The sequence below is a fragment of the Peromyscus maniculatus genome, chromosome 1, assembly GCF_049852395.1.
Source record: "Peromyscus maniculatus bairdii isolate BWxNUB_F1_BW_parent chromosome 1, HU_Pman_BW_mat_3.1, whole genome shotgun sequence".
NCBI classification, from domain to species: Eukaryota; Metazoa; Chordata; class Mammalia; order Rodentia; family Cricetidae; genus Peromyscus; species Peromyscus maniculatus.
In genome coordinates this window covers 124,334,229-124,353,933 of record NC_134852.1, presented here as the reverse complement: position 1 = coordinate 124,353,933, position 19,705 = coordinate 124,334,229, and the positions used below count along the sequence as shown (strand labels likewise).

The window sequence follows — 19,705 nt, the reverse complement described above, 5'->3', positions numbered from 1 at the left end:
AATTGCTCTGAACACGAATATTTCAGTGATGTGTTGCTCCGCCTTCAAAGCTCAGATCTTTAAGGACCCCTAACTGGCTCTGGGTCCTCCTTTCTTCAACAGAATAAGCAGTATGTAGATGTTAGGTAGGCAGAGAGCGCAGAGCTGTCTTGATTTTGAGGACAATCAAAAGATGCTCTGTAAAAATTCGTAAGGAAACTCGCACCCTCCCCCTAGTGGCGTAATGTACCAGGCACGGCATTTAGTTGTGGACAGCGAATTATCAAATATCAGAACAGAACCCTGGTGAAGTTCAAAGTCCGACACTAGCAAGTAATGATCATAAAATGAGCGATATGACCATGGAACCATGAAGGACGGGCTCTCCAAGTCCTCAAGATACTCAAGGCCAGAAATATGAACACAAACACATATACACCTCACACTTACACACCACATACACATACACATACACACACCACACACGCAAACGTCAGAAACACACACACCAGAAACACGAACACACACACACACACACACACACACACACACACACACACACACACACACACACGGCCTCTTCTGCAGCCTCTTTCTGTCAGGCAACTCCCCAAGCCTCTGTGGACTGTGACTGCGATGATATGCGGCATGGCCGCATCACCCCGAGCTGGGCGGCGGTGTTCTGCAGGAGGATGGAGAGTTGGCGGGAATCTGCAATCCTGGCGAAAAAATGCAAGGAAAGTCCGTGCGTGACGTGTTGCCACGCCCCGGCTCCCTCTGCGCATAGGCAGTAGCGCCCCAGAGTTTCCCGCCAATCCCAGTTCCTCCATCGCCCCAGACCCCGCCCACCCAGAGCTGGAAGGCGGGGAGGCGTTAAACGCCGATCCGTGGCTCTGGGATAGACTGTGCTACCTGCGCTGCGGCCGTCCAAACTCCGCAGGCTTCCCTGAAGATCACCGAGCCGTGGTTGGGTCCGTGCTCCTGGGTCTCCTGCTGTGTCTGAGTGTCGCCGCGCCGGAGCTATGGTGTGTTGAGCCCCGGGTCCTCGGAGGGTTTGGGGTTGAGGTCCGCTGACGCGGTCGGGGATCGACCTCTGTTCCCCTTGGCGCGGCGCAGGGCGGTGGGAGAGGGAGCTTAGCTGACGAACGGGCCCCGGCAGTGATTCAGCATCTGCGGCCTGGCCGGCGAGGAGCGGTCGGTAGCTGGGGCGGCCTTTCGCGCGGCTTCTCCACTTTACATGGGGTCCAGGCGCTTCTTTCTCGACCAGCTAGCCACCCTCGCCCCTCAGTTTACTTCAGTGACGGATTCCAGGTGGCCCTGTGGTCCCTCGTGACTGCATTGGAGGAAGAGGATGGGAGTCCAGTTGGCCTTCCCGCACCGCCGGCGCAGACCTGAGCCCGCAGTCAGGTCCTTAGACCATGCCCATCTTCTTCATGGGTCCATTTGACTTTATCCGACTTCTTAGAGTGCTATGGGAAAAAGCTCCATTCAGTCACTTTATTTTGTCACCTAGTTACAAATGAGGAGGGAAGTGATGGAATCAGGTTCACAACGTAAGGGCCCTGAACTACTACTGTCGCGCCTGCCATACGACCTCTTGATCTTCTCATTCTCACGAATATTCTCCCAAGTGCACATGCACTTGCTCTAGTAATGGCATTATAACTGTAGTGGTTCTGCCACTGTAGCTATTTGTGCCCACCTCTTTACTGAGGATTTGTGTATATGTTAATTCATTCAGTGACAAGGTGCAAGAAGAGAGCACAAAGTTTAAACCAGACATAACTTTAATCATAATGTAAACTGAGTCAATTTCAAGGCGTTTGGCAAATTATTTGAACCCTGTATAAGAGAATGGTGTAAGCAGAAAGAAAGAGAAGTAGATGTGTACATACATACTTTAGCAATTGACTGCCCAAGGGGAGTGCTGTGGAGAGTGGCAGAATAGGAAGTTAGGAAGACCCGGGTCCACTCATCCCAACAGCCCAAGGTTAAGGTAGAATTGACCTGCAAACTGAGTGCTGTAATAATGTTTCAGGAAAGTTGCCCTAGCAGAAAGGCTTTAATGGTTGAACAGAAACACATGCAGGCACAAGTCTTAAAGGTTAAAATTTGAGGTTTGTAATGTTCTCATATTAATCTGTCTTTCTTCCACTTTCAGTTTCGCAACCAGTATGACAATGATGTCACTGTTTGGAGCCCTCAGGTAAAATGTTTTATGCCATGTCTATGAAGTGGCTTTTCATGACTGCAATAGGTTCAGAAACTTGTGCGATTGTGAACTGGGCTTGGTAGTGCATACCTTATTGGTCAGGATGCTGAAGCCAGAGGATCATGGAGTTGGAGGCCAGTTTGAGCAGCTTAGTAGAACCTTATCTTTAAAAGACAATGAAATTATAGGCTGAACTTAGAATTAAAATTAGTCGGGTAGTAGAGGCACGCACCTTTAATCTCCGCACTCGAGAGGCAGAGATGGGGATCTCTGTGAGCTGGAGGCCTGAGATCTGGAAACTTTAATTTTTAATTTGTAAATTGATCTTCTAACGTTACTCTAAGATGTGCTTTTCTTTTTGTTTTTAGGGCCGGATTCATCAAATTGAATATGCAATGGAAGCTGTTAAACAAGGTTCAGCCACAGTTGGTCTAAAGTCAAAAACACATGCAGTGTTGGTTGCATTGAAGGTAAGTGAAATGATAATTCCTCCTTTGGGAAACAGAACTATCAGATGTAAATTTCACTGACAAATAATAAAGGTACAAACTAAAATATCTATCATACTGTGTCTCTATTTAGAGGGCACAGTCAGAACTTGCAGCTCACCAGAAGAAAATTCTCCATGTTGACAACCATATTGGTATCTCAATTGCGGGTCTGACTGCTGATGCTAGACTGTTATGGTATGTATGACCATGAAAAATTAAGTATCTCTTTTGATTCATAAAGGTGTATTTTTCTAGAAAATACCCCAATAAGATATTTTAGGAAGTTTGTCTCCCAGAATATTACAATTTTAACTATGTATTTTATTTATATGGGTGTTTAGTCTACATGTATGTTTGTGTACCAATGCGTGCCCAGTTCCCTCAGAAGCCAGAAGAGGACATTAGATTCCCCTGGTATTAGAGTATAGAAGTTGTAAGCTGCCATGTGGATACTGGGAATTGAATCTGGGTCCTCTGAAATAGTAGCTGAGCTATCTCTCCAGCCCCTAGAATATTATAAATTATAATATTTGGGTGTGTTACTAAGTATTCCCATTTCCTAATTCTCATAGTGGTGTTAAACATCCTAATGGTTTTGAAAAGTTCCCGGATGAGATAGTTGGTGACATGTATATTGTTTCAAGCCTTGTATGCATAAGAGTTGGACACTCCTCTATGTCAATATTTATTATACATTTGTTTTCAAAAAGCTCAGTAGTATATAATACAGGTATAGAAAGGTGACTCAGTTATAGATTTTGTCTTTAGAGAACTTAAAACCTATTTTATTATAACACAAGGTGTGAAATAGAGAGTAATAGGCAAGTTTCTTTGACTATCCCAAGGAAATAGATATTTCTTGTTGAGAAATAGCACATAAATGAAATGATAGGACTTTGAGATCATACCAATTAAATTCTCACTTCATAACTTAATATCTGAGATTGAGCTAGTTACTTAAATAATCTTTCCCAATAAGTCTCCTGACATGTAAAACACTTACACAGTACTTTCAGAAAGAGTGGGAGAGAACTGAAAGTAGCCAAAGCTAATCTCTTCAGTTCATCAGGGTTTGATTAGGAAAGAATGTGAGAGTAAAGACCATATTACCATTGGTTTTTCAAATTAATCAGCCAGTCTCTTAAGTTAGTAGTAGAATGACACTACATGTGTTTCTGCTCTCAAAATAGGAAGTCTGCTATGTGGTCAAACATGCTACTTAACTCAGTATCTAAACTATTATCAGACCAACATTCAGTTAGTATGAAAACTACTAGAACCTGGTTTTAGAATTCTTGCCTTCACTTTCCAAATGGTTGATTATAGGGATGAGCTGCCCTGCCTCACTTGGTCATTTATTTTTAAATCTTCATGTAGCCCCTTGCACACATGTGCAGACTCAAAGGAATCTTTTTGGCCATATCTCATCTTTCTGATTTTTATGGATGTACCCCATGAAAATGTTTTCAGGAAAGCAAAATGGAATCAAACTGCCTTGTTTAAATGTTTAGATTGTATTTATTCTCTGTAATATGAACTAGTTTTTGTTTGTTTTCTTTCTTAGTAATTTTATGCGCCAGGAGTGTTTGGATTCCAGATTTGTATTTGACAGACCACTTCCAGTATCTCGCCTTGTGTCTCTGATTGGAAGCAGTATCCTTTATGTTGGCATTTATAAATGTAAACCTTAAAGAGTTTGGGTACTCACTATTTGTCTTAGTTATTGGAATGTGATAGCATGAAACATAAATCAGATTGTAAATTGTAAAGGTTTGAGGAACTGGATTACTCTTTCACTAGCCTTTATAAATAGCTGATGGTTCCCAAACACAACAGACCAATTTTAGGGAACTATTCAATTATAATTTTAGAGAGTGAAGTTTATTAATGGTTCTGGTTATTACCAGAGTTCTGGCCCTTTATATCCAAAACGAATCCCTATATAGGAAGAGATCATTTTGTGGTGTTCATGCTTGGCTTTGGTGGAAATTCAAATGTTATATATATTAGGCCAAAGGAATGCTATTCTATTACTTACTTTTAAAAGATTGTGGAACAATTAAGAGGCTAGAAGTCTCCGTGAAGAGGTGGTGCAAGCACTTGGGAGGCAGAGGCAGGCAGATCTCTGTGAGTTCAAGGCCAGCCTAGTCTACAGAGTGAATTCTAGGACAGCCAATAGCTACATATGGAGACCCTGTTTCAGGAAAAAAAACAAAAAAACAAAACAAAACAAAAAAAACAAAGAAGCAGCTGGAAGTCTTTAATTTATTACAATGTTGAAACCAACTCCTTAACTAGTTTCAGAGACCCAGATCCCAACACAGCGGTATGGCCGGAGACCATATGGTGTTGGGCTGCTTATTGCTGGTTATGATGTAAGTTCCTAGAGCATTGTTCGTGTATTAGTTACTTTGTGTTTTTGTGACAAAATGCCTGACATAAACAACCCAAGGAAGAGACAAAGTTTGTCATAGAAGAGCTTCAGGTGGCCAGTCACACTGCATTCCAGTTAGAATGCAGGAAGAGATGAATGCTGGTATTCAGCTTATTTCCTCTTGTAGTTAAGGCCAGGACAAAGCCCATGAGATGGTGCTAGTCACTGTCAGAGTGAGTTTTCCCCTTTCATTTAAACCTGTCTGGCTCTGGGCATGGTGGAACAGGCCTTTAATATCAACGATATGGAGAAAGGCGAGCAGATCTCTGAGTTCGTGCCAGCCTGGTCTACAGAATGATTTCCAGAACAGCCAGGGCTACACAGATAAACCCTGTCTTGAGAAAGCAACAACAAAAAAAACCTATCTAGAAATGCCTTCACACACAAACTTAGAGATGTGTCTCCTAGGTGATTTAAATCCAGTCAGATTGACAGTGATTAACCATCATAGTTATCACTATTATATCCTAACAATGTTTAAAGCCTAGAAACTTTGAAGTTTCATAGTATGTTTTTTTGTTTACAGGACATGGGCCCTCACATTTTCCAAACCTGTCCATCTGCTAACTATTTTGACTGCAGAGCTATGTCTATTGGAGCCCGTTCTCAGTCAGCCCGGACTTACCTGGAGAGACATATGTCTGAATTTATGGAGTGTAAGTGTAGTTTGGCTTACTTTACTTTGTTTTGCCTCTTCTAGGCTTTATATAATTAGTAAGTCTATCCTAAATGAGGAAAACCATTAGTCTTTAGCTTTTAAAAGTCCTAAGTTCATAAAGTGCCTGTTTATGTAACACATACTAACTTGTACTTCTAGCTATATGAAAACTTTATCAAACTATAAATGTGTCAAGCCAGGCACTCATGCCTTTAATCCTAGCACTTGGGAGGCAGGCGCAGGTAGATGTTTACAAAGCACGTTCCAGAAAAGCCAGGGCTACACAGAGAAACCCTGTCTTGAAAAAACAAGCAAACAAACAAACAGTGTGGGTGTGTCTCCAACCTTGTTGAAAATTCTTCATTCATTTGGTCTGAAATAGGTTCCAGCCAAAGCTGAAAACCATTACACTAGTTGTTATTTGCAAATTCTGTGTACAACTTCTGGTCTGTAAGTCTGTTTCTACTTTAGGCCACATAGCATTTCTGCTTTAAGTGGCCCATAAATAATAAAAGTCAGTATAGCTGTGGGAAAAGAGGGTGAAGGGTGTAAGATGATGAGCTGGTTTTCAAGTGTTTGCTTTGTACTAGAAGAAGGGTTAATATCAAGGCTTTAAAGATTTCTCTTGGTTGTCCTTTAAGACAACCTGTCCTGTGGCAATATAGTATTCTTTGAAGGAAATATCTGAGGCTCAGTGGATATAGGAGTTAGAATTGGACTGGGAGTTCCCAAGATGACCCACACATTGGGAGATTTTGGAGCACTAAGACTCAGCATGTAGTCATACCCTAAGTAAGACTTAGAGCAGTATAAGGGCACAAAGCTTGATCACAGAAGGAAAAGATGAGTTGGAAACCTGCAGGATTCCTTAGGGAGTGTCACAGCAGTTGTGTGATGCTTCTGTCCACGGAGCTTTAAGGATTGTTTAAGTCTGTAGAGCATTGGTACTTCCACTACTGTACAGATGACACTGATTTATGATGGCTCAGCTCAGGATAGTTTGAATTTATGACGTACAAAAACAACATGCACTCAGTAGGAAGTGAACTCCTGAATTTGAATTTTGATCTCATCATGAGTTAGTCACATATGGTAAGACCCTCTATCATGATGAGGGGGGCAGCATGGTCTCGGCCAGCTACACAGTCATATGTTGCTAAGCTCTAACATTTGGTAGGCAAAGTGGGTTGAATGCACATTTTACTTAACATTTGCTATTTACTGTGAGAAGCCCCATTGTAAGTTAGGCAACATCTATATACAAGTCTTTGAGGCCTAGACATGGGATTTTGTTACATTTACTTAAGTCTTTCAATGGTATTTTGTAATTTTCAGTTTTTGTCTTGTGTTTCCTTTGTTTAATTCATTCATATTTTATTCTTTTCATTATGTTTTAAACAAGAGTCTCTCAATATCATTTGCAGATTGCCCATTGTAAAAATCTGATAATTGTATATTGATCTCATGTCTTCCAACCTTAAGAACCCTTCGTTAATTCCAGTCTTTCTTCCAGGGGAATCCTTAGATCTGAGACCATGCCACTAGATCACGTCATTAGCAGTAGAGGTGGTTTTACTTCCCAAATCCCAGCCTTGATGTGTATTGTTTCTTTCTTGCTTCCCACACCGGTGCATTTTGTGTCTTATCAAATGCCTTGGCTATAACTGGTAAAAATAAGTGCTGAGAGCATATGTCCTTGTTTTACCCCTGATCCTGAAGGGATAGCATTCAGTTATTCTCTTAAATATGATGTTAGCTGTGAGATTTTATAGATGGAAGTTTCCTTCAAATACTAGTTGAATGACTGTTTTTATTAGGTAGGAGTTTATCACATGCATGTTACATCTAATTGAAATGGTCATACATATTTTTTCTCTTAGTATATTAAGTCTGTATTGTGTTACATTGATTGACCTTTCAAATGTTAACCATCTTTACATTCTTGAGAAAAACCACACTTGGTTATTATGTGTAATCTTTTCTCTATGTTGTTGGTTTCTGGTGGTGGTAGAAATGGTAATAATGGTTTTGGGTTTTTTGTTTTTTGTTTTTTTTTTTCTTTTTTGTTTTGAGATGAGGTCACACTGTGTAGTTAGGGCTGACCTGGAAATACCTATGTAGCCCAAGCTACTCCTAATCTCCACCCCTGCCCCCATACCCTCCAAGTGCTAAGGTAATAGATATGAGCCACTTATTTTAGTGTCTTTATTGATAGGGGAGATTGGTCTGTAGTTTTCTGTGATGGTTTTAGTGTCAGGTAATATGACCCCATAGGATGAGTTAAAGGCTCTTGAATGAATATAAGAGCCAACATTCTATAAAACATTCTACAAAACTAGAATGGCATTTGTGAATTGGGACTTTTAGTTAACCTAGTAAAAGAACATCATATTTATTAATAAAAGACATCAAATAGTGATTGATGTTGGTTGATATTAGATTAGATTATACAGCTAACATTAAACTATTGGCTATTTTATTCTGTGCAGTATGTCACTCAAACCACAGTTTCAGGCTATAGACTTGATAATTAAAAGAAGCCTTATATGATAGTGAAACTAAGAAATTATTTTTAATTTATTGCATACAGGCAATATGGATGAGCTGGTTAAGCATGGTCTGCGTGCCTTAAGAGAAACACTCCCTGCAGAGCAGGACCTGACCACAAAGGTAACTCATAGTTCCAATTGTAGTTATTAACAGTGTAGTTTAATCCTCAATCACAAGTAATGAAATAGCATTGCTTAAGTTATTTTAATTGGGCTGCCTTGGGTCATTTTTCCTTTCTATTCACAAAAAGATCTGGTTTTGAAATGTCATGTTTTAAATTGGGGTGGGAGTTTATGTAGCAATAAAATCAGTAAATGTGAATGTTCTTCAGTTTTGTTTTGTTTTGGAAAGTAGTTAGTCATACCTTTGTCTTTGGTTTGTTGTTACTTTTGTTTTGTTTGTTTTAGAAAAGTATAGTATAACCTAGGCTAGCCTCCAACCTGCTCTGTAATTGAGGATGACCTTGACCTCCTGATCCTCCTGCTTTCACCTCAGGTGCTAGAGTGGCAAGCCTGCACCACCAGGCCCTTTCTGTGTTTTTAACAGTGTTAACAGATATATTGAGCACTTGCTGTATTCAGACATTCTCCAGGTGTTGAGAGTATAATTCAACAAGTATCTTGGCCTTCATTAGAGTCTAATGGGAGGGTAAATAATATATACATAAATAAGTGACCTGCTATATCAGAAGGTGACAAGTGCTGAAGGAATAACAACACAATAGAAAGAGCCTATTGAGTGTTGGTCATTAGTGAGTGGATGTAATTTAAAACAATGATCAAAGATGACCACCAATGAAGTGAAATTTGCAGAAAAGAACTAAAGAAGGTAAGTGAGCCATACTGGTGTCTGGAGTAAGATTATTCCAGCAAACACATGTGCAAAAATCATGAGGCCAAATTTTCCCAGTGTTTAAAGAAGGGAGTCAGTAGACTTGGAGCCAGTGAACAAGATGAAAATGAGAAGGCAAGAAATCAGAGATGATATATATGTGTTTTTTTTTTTTTGGTTTTTCGAGACAGGGTTTCTCTGTGTAGCTTTGCGCCTTTCCTGGGACTCACTTGGTAGTCCAGGCTGGCCTCGAACTCACAGAGATCCACCTGGCTCTGCCTCCCGAGTGCTGGGATTAAAGGCGTGCGCCACCACCGCCCGGCAATATATATGTGCTATATATATATGTGTGCTATATATATATATATATATATATATATATATATATATATATATATACACACACACACACACACATATATATACACACATATATATACATACACATATATACACACACACACACACATAAATATACACACATACATACATACACACATACATACAGGAACAGTGATAGAGAAGTGATTCAGTGTTAGATATTGGGGAATTAGAATTTGCTCACAAGTTTGTTAGGATTGGAGCATGATGCTTTTAAGGTTTTGGACGTGATAAACTGGAAGAAAGAGTTATCATTTTACTGAGATGGATATGAGAGTGGAAGGAACAGGTTTAGGGACAGACATTATAGAAAAAGGTAAGTCAGTTTAAGATGTATAAAATTCAAAATGCCTGTCTGTCTAATTGATAGACAAGAAGCAGTTTTCAGTACCCACTAGACTTCTGTGGAGAGTGGTCCAGGTTAGAGTTAAAAATGTTGGAGTCTTTACATAGAAATGACATTTAAAGAGTAGAATAGGTATGGTTTCTAAAGATAATAGATAATCACTTTGAGGATTAGGCCAAAAACACTCTAACCTTTAAGAGATTGGGAGATTAGTAGGTGTTAGCAAGAGACTCAGAAAGACAACCTGAGACAGAGGAAAACCTGGAAAATGAGACAGCCTTGAAAGCAAGTGAAGAGACTTGGAGAAGAGACCTGCTAAGAAACCAAGAAAGTACAAATTGAAAACTACCCACTGCGTTAACAGTGGTAGCCCGAGGACTTGACAAGCAGTTCTAGTTGACTGGGGAAGGAAGGCCTTGAGAAGAATGGACTCTGGAGAAGAGGAGTTGTGAGATCTCTTTGGAGGAGATAAGTTTTTTTCCATTGATTATTCCAGACAAATATGGAGTACTGCCTGGGCAAAGAGGTAGTAAATATTTTTCACTGTTTAAGATTTTTAGGATGGAAGAAATTACATCACGTTTGGTGTATGATTATAGTAATAATTCTGTGTAAAACGAAATAGTTATATAGGAAAGATATGAGGAAACTGGCCAGAGCTGTGTCTTTTATGAACACAGATGTGGAAAGATTGGCTACCAAGAAAAAATAGGAGTATTTATTCATAGTAATGGAAAGAAAGAAAATTTGTCTGTCTCCCAGTTGCTTTTGTTTTCTCAATGAAATGGAAAAACAGGTTTCCAGCTGAAGAAGGATGGAGAATGTTAAGAGAAGGGGAGATTGGGGTTAGGGTGTGGTTCAGGGGTAAAGTACTTGCTCCTGACAAGCAGTCCTCAGCACTGGGGGAGGGAGAGGGGCTGGTGGGATGATCTAAGAACTAAGTTGTGTGATCATAAAAGAGCAGGGAAGGTATACTTGGGTGTAATACTTTTAAGTGTGATAGCATTGTAAAGCTATTTGTTAGTTATTGGGTAATTGTTATTTAGTATCTATTTCAGTGGTTCACAGCCCATGAGCCATGACCCCCTTGGGGGGTCATACAACCTTTTCACAGGGGTTGCATATCAGATATTTACATTCTCATCCATCACAGTAGCAAAATTAGTTACAAAGTAGCAACAAAATAATTTTGTGGTTGGGCATCGCCAGAGCATGAGGAACTATATTAAAGTACCATAGTGTTGGGAAGGTGGAGAACACTGCTCTAGGTGAAGACTTTGTTTCTAGATAATGTGGACCTTTGAGGCTACTCATGATAACCAAAAGTGAATATTGAATCTGTAATTGAAAAGAGCTATAGTTTCCTGACTCTTTTACACCTGCATACAGTTTTTCAGACTTTGAATTTAAATGCTGTGTTAGTTTTTTCTACTTTTTTTGCCCAGCATTTTATCATACACATTAATTTTCCCTTTCCACCCTCAGAATGTTTCCATTGGAATTGTTGGTAAAGACTTGGAGTTTACAATCTATGATGATGATGATGTGTCGCCATTCCTGGACGGTCTTGAAGAAAGACCACAGAGAAAAGCACAGGTATGTTACCAGTCAGCTTTACTGTAAGCTGCTGTTCCTATCACAGCCATGTAAATTCCCTACTTTTGTTTTTAATTGTTAAGATAGATCCATAATTGAAATAACAAAGAGAAAACGGAGTCAAGTTAAATATTGAAGGGGCAATGATCTCCATAAACACAAAAAGAGAAAAGAGTTTGGTTTTCTATTGTAACATAATTAAGGTGACCCCAAAATTTTCAGGGTTAGACCACATTTCTCAGAGTTCTGTTATGTATGGCCCAAGGCATAACTAGATGGCTCTGCTGCTCTCGTTTGGGCTCTCACAAATGCCGCAGTCTGATTGAAGAAGGGGCAGAGCATCCAAGATTACTTCATTCTTCACTGGCTTTCTAGGTATCTCACTCAGAGTCAGCTAGAAGGCTGTAGACTACTAGAATGACGAGGCTTCTGTCTATGTAGTCTCAGGGCCCCTCTGACAGAGTGGTGGGCAGAGCTTGGAAAAGCTCAAAAGTGAAGGTTGCCAGCCCTTCTAAAGGCTAGAACTCAGGACTGATACAACTTCACTTTAGCACATTCTTTAGGTTAAAGTGAGAGATAGGGCTAGCCTATATTCTTCTGAGAAAGGTCTGGAAAAGAATACTTGTTGGGAGCTAGCTTTGGACATTTTAAGTTGGCTCTCCATAAGTGGTGACCAAAAACATTAAGAAATACTGATTTAAAAACTGAAAATAGGGGCTGGAGAGATGGCTCAACAGTTAAGAGCATTGACTGCCCTTCCAGAGGACCCCAGTTCAATTCCCAGCACCCACATGACAGCTAACAACTGTCTGTAACTCCAAATCTGACCCCTTCACACAGACATACATGCAGGCAAAACATATATATATATATATAAATTAATTAAATTAAATTAAATTAATATTTAAATAAATAGATTATTTAAAAACTGAAAATAAAGTTAGTCTAGGGTTATAAATTTTTCCTGAGAATATGCATTTGATTTTTTCCCCTTCAAACTTATCTTCCTGCCAAAGCCTCTAAGCTTGTAGGATAACAGGCATGCACTCCACACACTGCTCACATTTGCTATTAATGGAGGTGGATTTCATGGCTGTGAAATATAAAAAGTGGTACAGAAATTTTACCTACAGATTATAGGATTATCCTATAATCCCAACACAGTGAAACCCTCTCCAAAAAAGGGGTGGTAGTGGTAGAGTTTCTTCCAGCTTGAGTTTTTTAATTTTCCTCAACTTGGCAAATAAACTATTGGTGCTGTTTGGGAGGGTAAGATCTGTATTTTAGTTGTTGTTAGTAAGAATTAGCACTGTTAGGAAGAATGCTCTAGAGTCCCATGTAGCTAGTTTGTGGGTATTGATGTTTTTTCTGAACAGAAGGAAATCTAAAAGGTGCTACTGGCTGTGTTTTAAGCATAGTAGTGTAAAATAAGAAAGTCTTAACTCAAAGACAAATGATAAAAAGTAGAATTAATTGTGGATGATCTTTAAGTTTGAAGAACTGAAATTTTATTTTTATATATACGTATACTTTTTTAAAGCTTTATTAAAAATTTTAACAGGATATTGTACTGAAATCAAGTGTCTGTGATATCTTTTAACCCCTTTTCTCACTAATTTTTTACATCGTACCTGTGATTTAGGAGTGTATATTAAATGTTCACTTTACATCTTTTCACTTTTTCTTTTTTAAAGCCTTCACAGGCTGCTGATGAACCTGCAGAAAAAGCTGATGAACCAATGGAACATTAAGTGATAAAGGATACAAAGATATGAGGATGCAGAGACATACACTGGTGACAATAATCTGTACTTAAAACCAACAGCTGCAGAGTATGGGGTGGTATGTTTTAGGAATCAGTCCAGATGTGAGTTTTCTCCAAGCAACTTCACCAAAACCATATAATGGGTGCATTTTCTTTGAAAGGGTCTACATAATCATTTTCTAGAAAGTATAGGTATCTATACCAATGTTTTTATATGAAGAAAATAGTGTCTTTGCAGTTTTAAAGACAACTGTGAAATAAAATTGTTTCACCTCCTGTTGTATCAAGTTTCTGTTTGTAAGTAGTTTCAACTGCAGACAGTATTACAGTGTTGGTAAGGTTGGAGGAGCGATTCCCAGTGTAGCACCCCTTTCTGGAGAAGGCTTCTCTGTGGATGGTAACCCAGAGTTTAGACCTAAGTCCTAACCAGTGAATTTTCTCTTTAGACAAATCACTCAGTCCTGGTTTAGAGAGGCCCTTTCAAGAAATACTATAGTTAAAAGAATTTGTGGCCAAGCATTGTGGTGCATGCCTTTAGTCCCAGCACTTGGGAGGCAGAGGCAAATGAATCTCTGTGTTTGAGGCTAGCCTGGTCTACAGAGTGAGTTCCAGGATAGCTTGAGCTGTTACATAGAGAAACCCTGTCTCCAAAAACAAAAAAGAAAACAAAAAACAACTCAGTTGCTTGGATCTCTCTATATCTTCTTGAAGGAAGACTGGAAAGAAAACAAAACACACACACACACCCTAATAGCTTTGTTATTATCTCTGATTATTTGTGTGTAGGTAATGTCAGTCTCTGCACTGGAAATAACCTCAGAGACCTGTCATTTAAGTTTGGGAACTGGCCACAAGTACCATGTGGCAAACTGCTGTGGAGTTGCATCAAGCACATACGAAACACTAAAACTACGAAGTTCCTAACTTCCTGGACTTTAGTGCATGGTCTAGAGAGGGAGGCTAAAATTAATAACTTGTATTTCTTCCCCCGTGCTGAGTGGATCTGTTGTTAAAAGATAAAAGTCGTGTGCTTTTTTTTTTTTTTTAAATCTGTTTCCTAAATACAAACTATTACTTGGCTAAAACTCAACTAAAGATTAAAAAGTGACAGTGTTTTACATTGAATTTAATTCTAAGGATAGTTTTACTAGGTGGTATGGACCACATAGCATCAATTGCTGCTTAACAAAGTTCCAGCATTTTGACTGTGGATCACAATTCTCCAGCACCCTTTACTTTCACTTTTAATGATTCTCACCTTTCCTGTGGGCTTCAGTGGAGCATAAGGATGTGTAGGCGGGATTTTTCTGTCCCACCAGCCAGCTCCCAAATAACCACACAAACTTATTATAAAAGCTCAGCCAAGAGCTTAGGTTTACTATTAAACTAACTAGATACTAGCTCCTAACCAGCTCTTACATCTTAAATTAACCCATATTTCTTCTCTACGCTCTACCATGTGGTGGTACCTTTTTTCAGCATGGCATGTTCATCTGCTTCCTCTGCTTCTGGCTCACAACCTCACCTTCCTGGTGCTCTCCTTTTGTCCGAAAGCCTACCCTAGGTACTGGCTACTGTGAAACCATATAGTGTGATAACTGCCTACTCCCACACAAGTCAATACCAAGCTGCTAGAAAAATTTAGATATGTTTGATAAATAAGGTATATTTAACAATCAAGATTTATAAATTCCTAAGGTCTACTCAGATTCACAGTAATACTTGTCTAGCTTCATCTTTGCTTATGTTAAGCTTTAGCTATTTGGATAAACTAAGCCATATTTTTTTTTAAAAAAATGCAGTGTTCAATAATGGTCTGGTACCCCAAGAAAGTCCTTTTCCCAAGATCAAGCATTTAGACAAAAGCCCCTATGCCCTCACAGGCTTGAAGAAGTTTCTGCTTGCTAAAAATGGAGACATTCTTGTCTCTGGCAAGAGAACTTGTGGCCCTTCCATATGACTGTGGTGCCTATTAACTTGTGAAGGTCATGTTTCCTCAATCACTGATCATAAGCCACACCCCAGCTCACATGCCCCCTTTCTCCCATTTAATCCTTGTGCAATTAGAGAGTATAAAAGTGTGGCCTTTTCTTTCAGTAAAGTGGCAGCCATCACGATTCACCCTCAGATTATGTCAGTCTCCTCCTTCCCCTCACTGACTTGACTCCACACCTCATCTTTGGGACGTGAACCCTGCTAGAGCTGGACTCTGGCAAATAGGTTGGGTTTTTTGTTTTTTCCCCTAGTGTGTATACGGTTATAGTCTAAAGACTGATTTTCAAAATTCTCCCCACTTTGGAAATAGAAAAAACAAATTCATTAAGAGCCACATGCTGTGCCAGCATGAATTACACCATTAACTCCAGCACTACAAGATGCAAGGCTGGCTGCTGCTTACTGGCTGCTAGTCTATCTCCAGGTTCAATGAGACCCCCCTGGCTTTGGGGAGTAAATCAGGATGATAGAGCAGAATGCTTATGCTCCTCCGGCCTCCCACTAATATGTACAGGTGTTGTACCTCCCACACAAAAGTTTACCACTTTAGGGACCTTACAGTTTGTTGTGATGTCCTTTTATGTTTAGTCTGTTGCGCTCAGTTACTCCATTTAATCTGCTGAATAACTGAACAGTTAGATTGCTAGTGTCATGTAAGTCTTCCCACTGACACAAAGATGATGTCATCTGGAATCTGAGCATCTTGAGGTGCAGTTCTGAAGAACTGGCACTGTCAAAAATAAAGAGCCGAAAAATAGATGTCAGAACTCGTGTTCTGCCGGACAGTGGTGGCGCACACCTTTAATCCCAGCACTTGGGAGGCAGAGCCAGGCAGATCTCTGTGAGTTCGAGGCCAGCCTGGTCTACAGAGCGAGATCCAGGACGGGCACCAAAACTACACAGAGAAACCCTGTCTCCAAAACAAACAAACAAACTCATGTTCTAAACTCTTAGTGTTGACCATTAAGCAGTTTGGAGCAAGTCTCTAGTCCTTAGTGTGCTCAATTGTATACTTTTATAATTCTGATACCCAAATTTTTACATTGAAATAATTTGTGATTTGAAGAACATTCAAAATGATATGATGACATTCTAGGGTTAAAAGTCTCGAAAATATATTTTATTAAAATTAGTGCCAGGCAGTGATGGCGCACACCTTTAATCCCAGCACTCGGGAGGCAGACCCAGGCAGATCTCTGTGAGTTCAAGGCCAGCCTGGGCTACAGAGTGAGTTCCACGACAGCCAGGGCTGTTTCACAGAAAAACCCTGTCTCAGGAAAAAAAAAAAAAAAAAAAAAATTAGTGAAGTTATATAAGGTCTTGATATCTGCTCAAGAAGCTCCAAGTTTTAAAAAGCAAAACCATGCACATTACCAGTGGCAAGTTCAGGTGCAGACCTAAAATGCTATCTTGTCATACTTCTAAGTTTCCTTAGTGAATCAGTCATAAAGAACTCTAAAGTTTAACATGATGCACGGGCATGGTTAGACTACACCAAGATGGTCCTAAACTGCTGAGCCTTCTAATTCCTAAACCTAATCTCTATACCTTGTTTGGTGTAATTTCAAGTGAATTTGGAAAACTAATAACTGCATTCCATGTGAAAAAATGAGTACACAAAAGGAACGTTCTTGAATACATCTCATTCTAGAGAATTATGCTGAGTAGAAGAAAGCTAATCTTCAAGACTCCATTGTATGATTCTATTTATAGACTGGAATGGATAGATAGTTGCCAGGGTTAAGGTGGGTATATGGCTGTGACAGTGGATGGACAGCAGGAGGGTCTCTGGTAGGACTGTTCTCTGTCTTGACTGTCTAGAAGCAAGTACATAAATGAGAATATCTAAACTGGTCAAATCTCCATAAGGAGACAGGTCAGTTTCCTCCAAGACTTCACTATTCAGAGGAACTAGGGAAAGGAACTATAGGGCTTGCCAGAAGAATTTTATTCTACAATTACCTAGATTAAAAGCATTTAGTGACATTTATTTACAAGTGCTTTGTCTGCATTATGCCCTTTGTCTGCATGTATGTTGTGAGCCACCTTGCAGTTGCTGGGAATTGAACTCTGGACCTCTGGAAGAACAGCTAGTGCTCTTAACCGCTGAGCAATCTCTCCAGCCCCGATTTAAAACTTTTTTTAAAAAACACACAGGCCAGGTGTCATGCCAAGTGCCTGTAATCCTAGCACTTGGGAGGCTGAGGCAAGAGAGCAGTAAGATGGAGAAGGTCAGGCTGGGCTTATATAGTAAAACCATCTAAAATTAAAAAAAAAAAAAATGCCATCAGAGAGGTCACCCTTAAAGTGTTGGAAACATACAGTCCTCTGGTATATTTTGAGTCCTGGGGGAATTTTTTTTAATTTAATGTTTCCAGAAAAGAGAAATGTCAGAATAGCTGCATTCCAGGTGATGAGATACTATTTGTATTCTGTGTTCCCAAGTGAGGTGAACAGGTCAAAAAACAGGTCCTATCAGACCTTGTATACACAATATGCATCCATGTGGTACACACCTGTAATTACAACTGCTCAGAAACTGAAAACCCTCTTTTCAAGACCAGTCTGGCAATTTTGGAAGACCCTGCTGAAGTTTTCAAATATTTTGTTATTAATAATTGACTAGGACATTGGCATGGGATATGGAATCACAAATGAACAAGAACTATACATCTAATCATAGCTGTAAGTTGGAAACAAGGTAAAATCTTTTGAGACTGTCTCCTTTATGCATACAAACTTTTAAACTATTGGGTGCTCTGAAAGGATCGTGAAAGGCCGTTCTTGAATAAAGAGTAGAAATAATAGTTGCCAGACAACTTCTGATATTCATGTAACTCCAGGTCAACTGAATAAAGTCAGATTCAGATCACCAGAGGTGTTAAGCCCTCAAGTGTATCTTCATATAACCAAGTTGACTTATTAAAATATCTAAAATCATCGGCTTAATAATCAGTTAATTTCCCAATTTATTATAAATGAGAGTAATAAGAGAGTCCGCTGGACTTTTCTGTTGATCTTTTGTACAAGTTTTAGTTCCTGGGAACTGTTCAGTGACCACAGCGCTTAAGTCAGGGCCTACTCACGGGGAAAACTTAAATACTTGCTCACTCTGTTGCAGAAACCAACCCTGAGAAAGGAAGAGGATGTACTTACAGCGCGCAGCCGCAGGACGAAGAAAGCTTGTCCTGCCTGGGTCGCCGTACAGGATCTGCGGCTGCATCCTGGCTCGACTCCCCGCCCCCTTCCACGTCAGCCAAGGACTAGGTGGATCCGTCTAGGCAGCCGCTGGCTGGAGCTGTGGTTCACGGTTCCGCGGTTCCTTCCCGGCCGTCGCCCCTTGGAGCCAGGTAGCGGCCTGAGCCCCGAGCCACGGGTTTGCGCCGGTCGCGCGGGGTCGGCGAACCACCGGACGGGGAGACGCCGGGCGCTTGGCTAGGCCGCAGCGCCAGGCGGTGGGGGCGGGGAGCTGGGCCGCGGCCCCGGGGCTGTGGAACCGGGGTCTGCGCAGCCTGAGGCCTGGCCGTGCGTGGACGGAGGCCGGGAAGGGGCGGCTGGGGCGCACCCACGGGGGACCCGCCACGGCAGAGGAGTCCAAGGTTCTGCAGCGTCTTCGCTCGCGGGCTGCCCTCCTGGAGCAGATCCGGCTGTGTTGTGTTGGAAATCACTGCCCGGTGACGTGGTGCTCAGGGTTGTCACTGTTGTGTGGACCTCGACTCCACAGCTTTCCACACCCTGGGCCGGGGAGCGGACCAGCACGGTGTGGTTGTCCCTAGAGTTCATGGAAGTGGGGAAACACTCGAGATCGACATCCTCAGAAGCGACACGGAAAGATCTGAAGGCAGCATAAAGATCAGGAGTGATTTGCGAAATTTACCTTTTTTTTTTTTTTTTCTAATTGATACCTGTATTCATTTTTTGTAGCTTTTCCTGGCTCCTTTCGTCATTTTCATCTTGTATTGTGTTGATTATAAACAGAAACCATGACAGCAGCCGAGAACGTGTGCTATACGTTAATTAACGTGCCAATGGATTCAGAACCTCCTTCTGAAATCAGCTTAAAAAACGACCTGGGTAAATAGCTTCTTAATTCAAATAAATTATTTTAAATGATAGATTAAAAACATTAAAAAGTAGACAAATTAATGTTTTTATACACATGTATATTGTATAATTAGATCTTGTCAAATATAACATTTGTCTCAACATTCACCATTTCTTTATGGTGAAAACATTTTGAATCCTTTCATTGAGATTTTCAAAAATATATAGTACATAGTTATATGTACATCAGTCTCCCTGGTATACATTATCATACCAGAATTTATTTGTTATTCAGTATCCATTGATCAGCCTTTCCCATCCTTCCTTCTTACTCTCTCCAGCCTTGGTTAACCACCATTCTCTCCCTTTACCCCTGCCCCCTCCTTTTCTTTTTCTCTCTTACATTAAGGCCATCCATACTCT

General features: G+C 40.4%; 2 protein-coding genes across 2 annotated transcripts in view; both read left to right on the top strand.

Moving 5' to 3' along the window:
* Window positions 1-822: 822 nt before the first annotated feature.
* Window positions 823-13,519, top strand: Psma1 (proteasome 20S subunit alpha 1). Its single transcript, XM_006978620.4, has 10 exons — window positions 823-1,004; window positions 2,141-2,185; window positions 2,560-2,661; window positions 2,774-2,877; window positions 4,247-4,335; window positions 4,987-5,057; window positions 5,643-5,772; window positions 8,365-8,444; window positions 11,368-11,478; window positions 13,173-13,519. The coding sequence occupies exons 1-10, from the start codon at window positions 1,002-1,004 to the stop codon at window positions 13,227-13,229; spliced, it is 792 nt and encodes a 263-aa protein (XP_006978682.1). The 5' UTR covers window positions 823-1,001; the 3' UTR covers window positions 13,230-13,519.
* Window positions 13,520-18,449: 4,930 nt separating this feature from the next.
* Copb1 (coat protein complex I subunit beta 1) overlaps window positions 18,450-19,705 on the top strand; it is a 43,703-nt gene continuing 42,447 nt past the window's right edge. Inside the window, exons 1-2 of the mRNA XM_006978618.3 lie at window positions 18,450-18,588; window positions 19,163-19,312. Of these exons, the coding sequence (XP_006978680.1) occupies window positions 19,222-19,312 (91 nt within the window). The 5' untranslated portion in view covers window positions 18,450-18,588; window positions 19,163-19,221. The remainder of the gene's footprint in view (window positions 18,589-19,162; window positions 19,313-19,705) is intronic.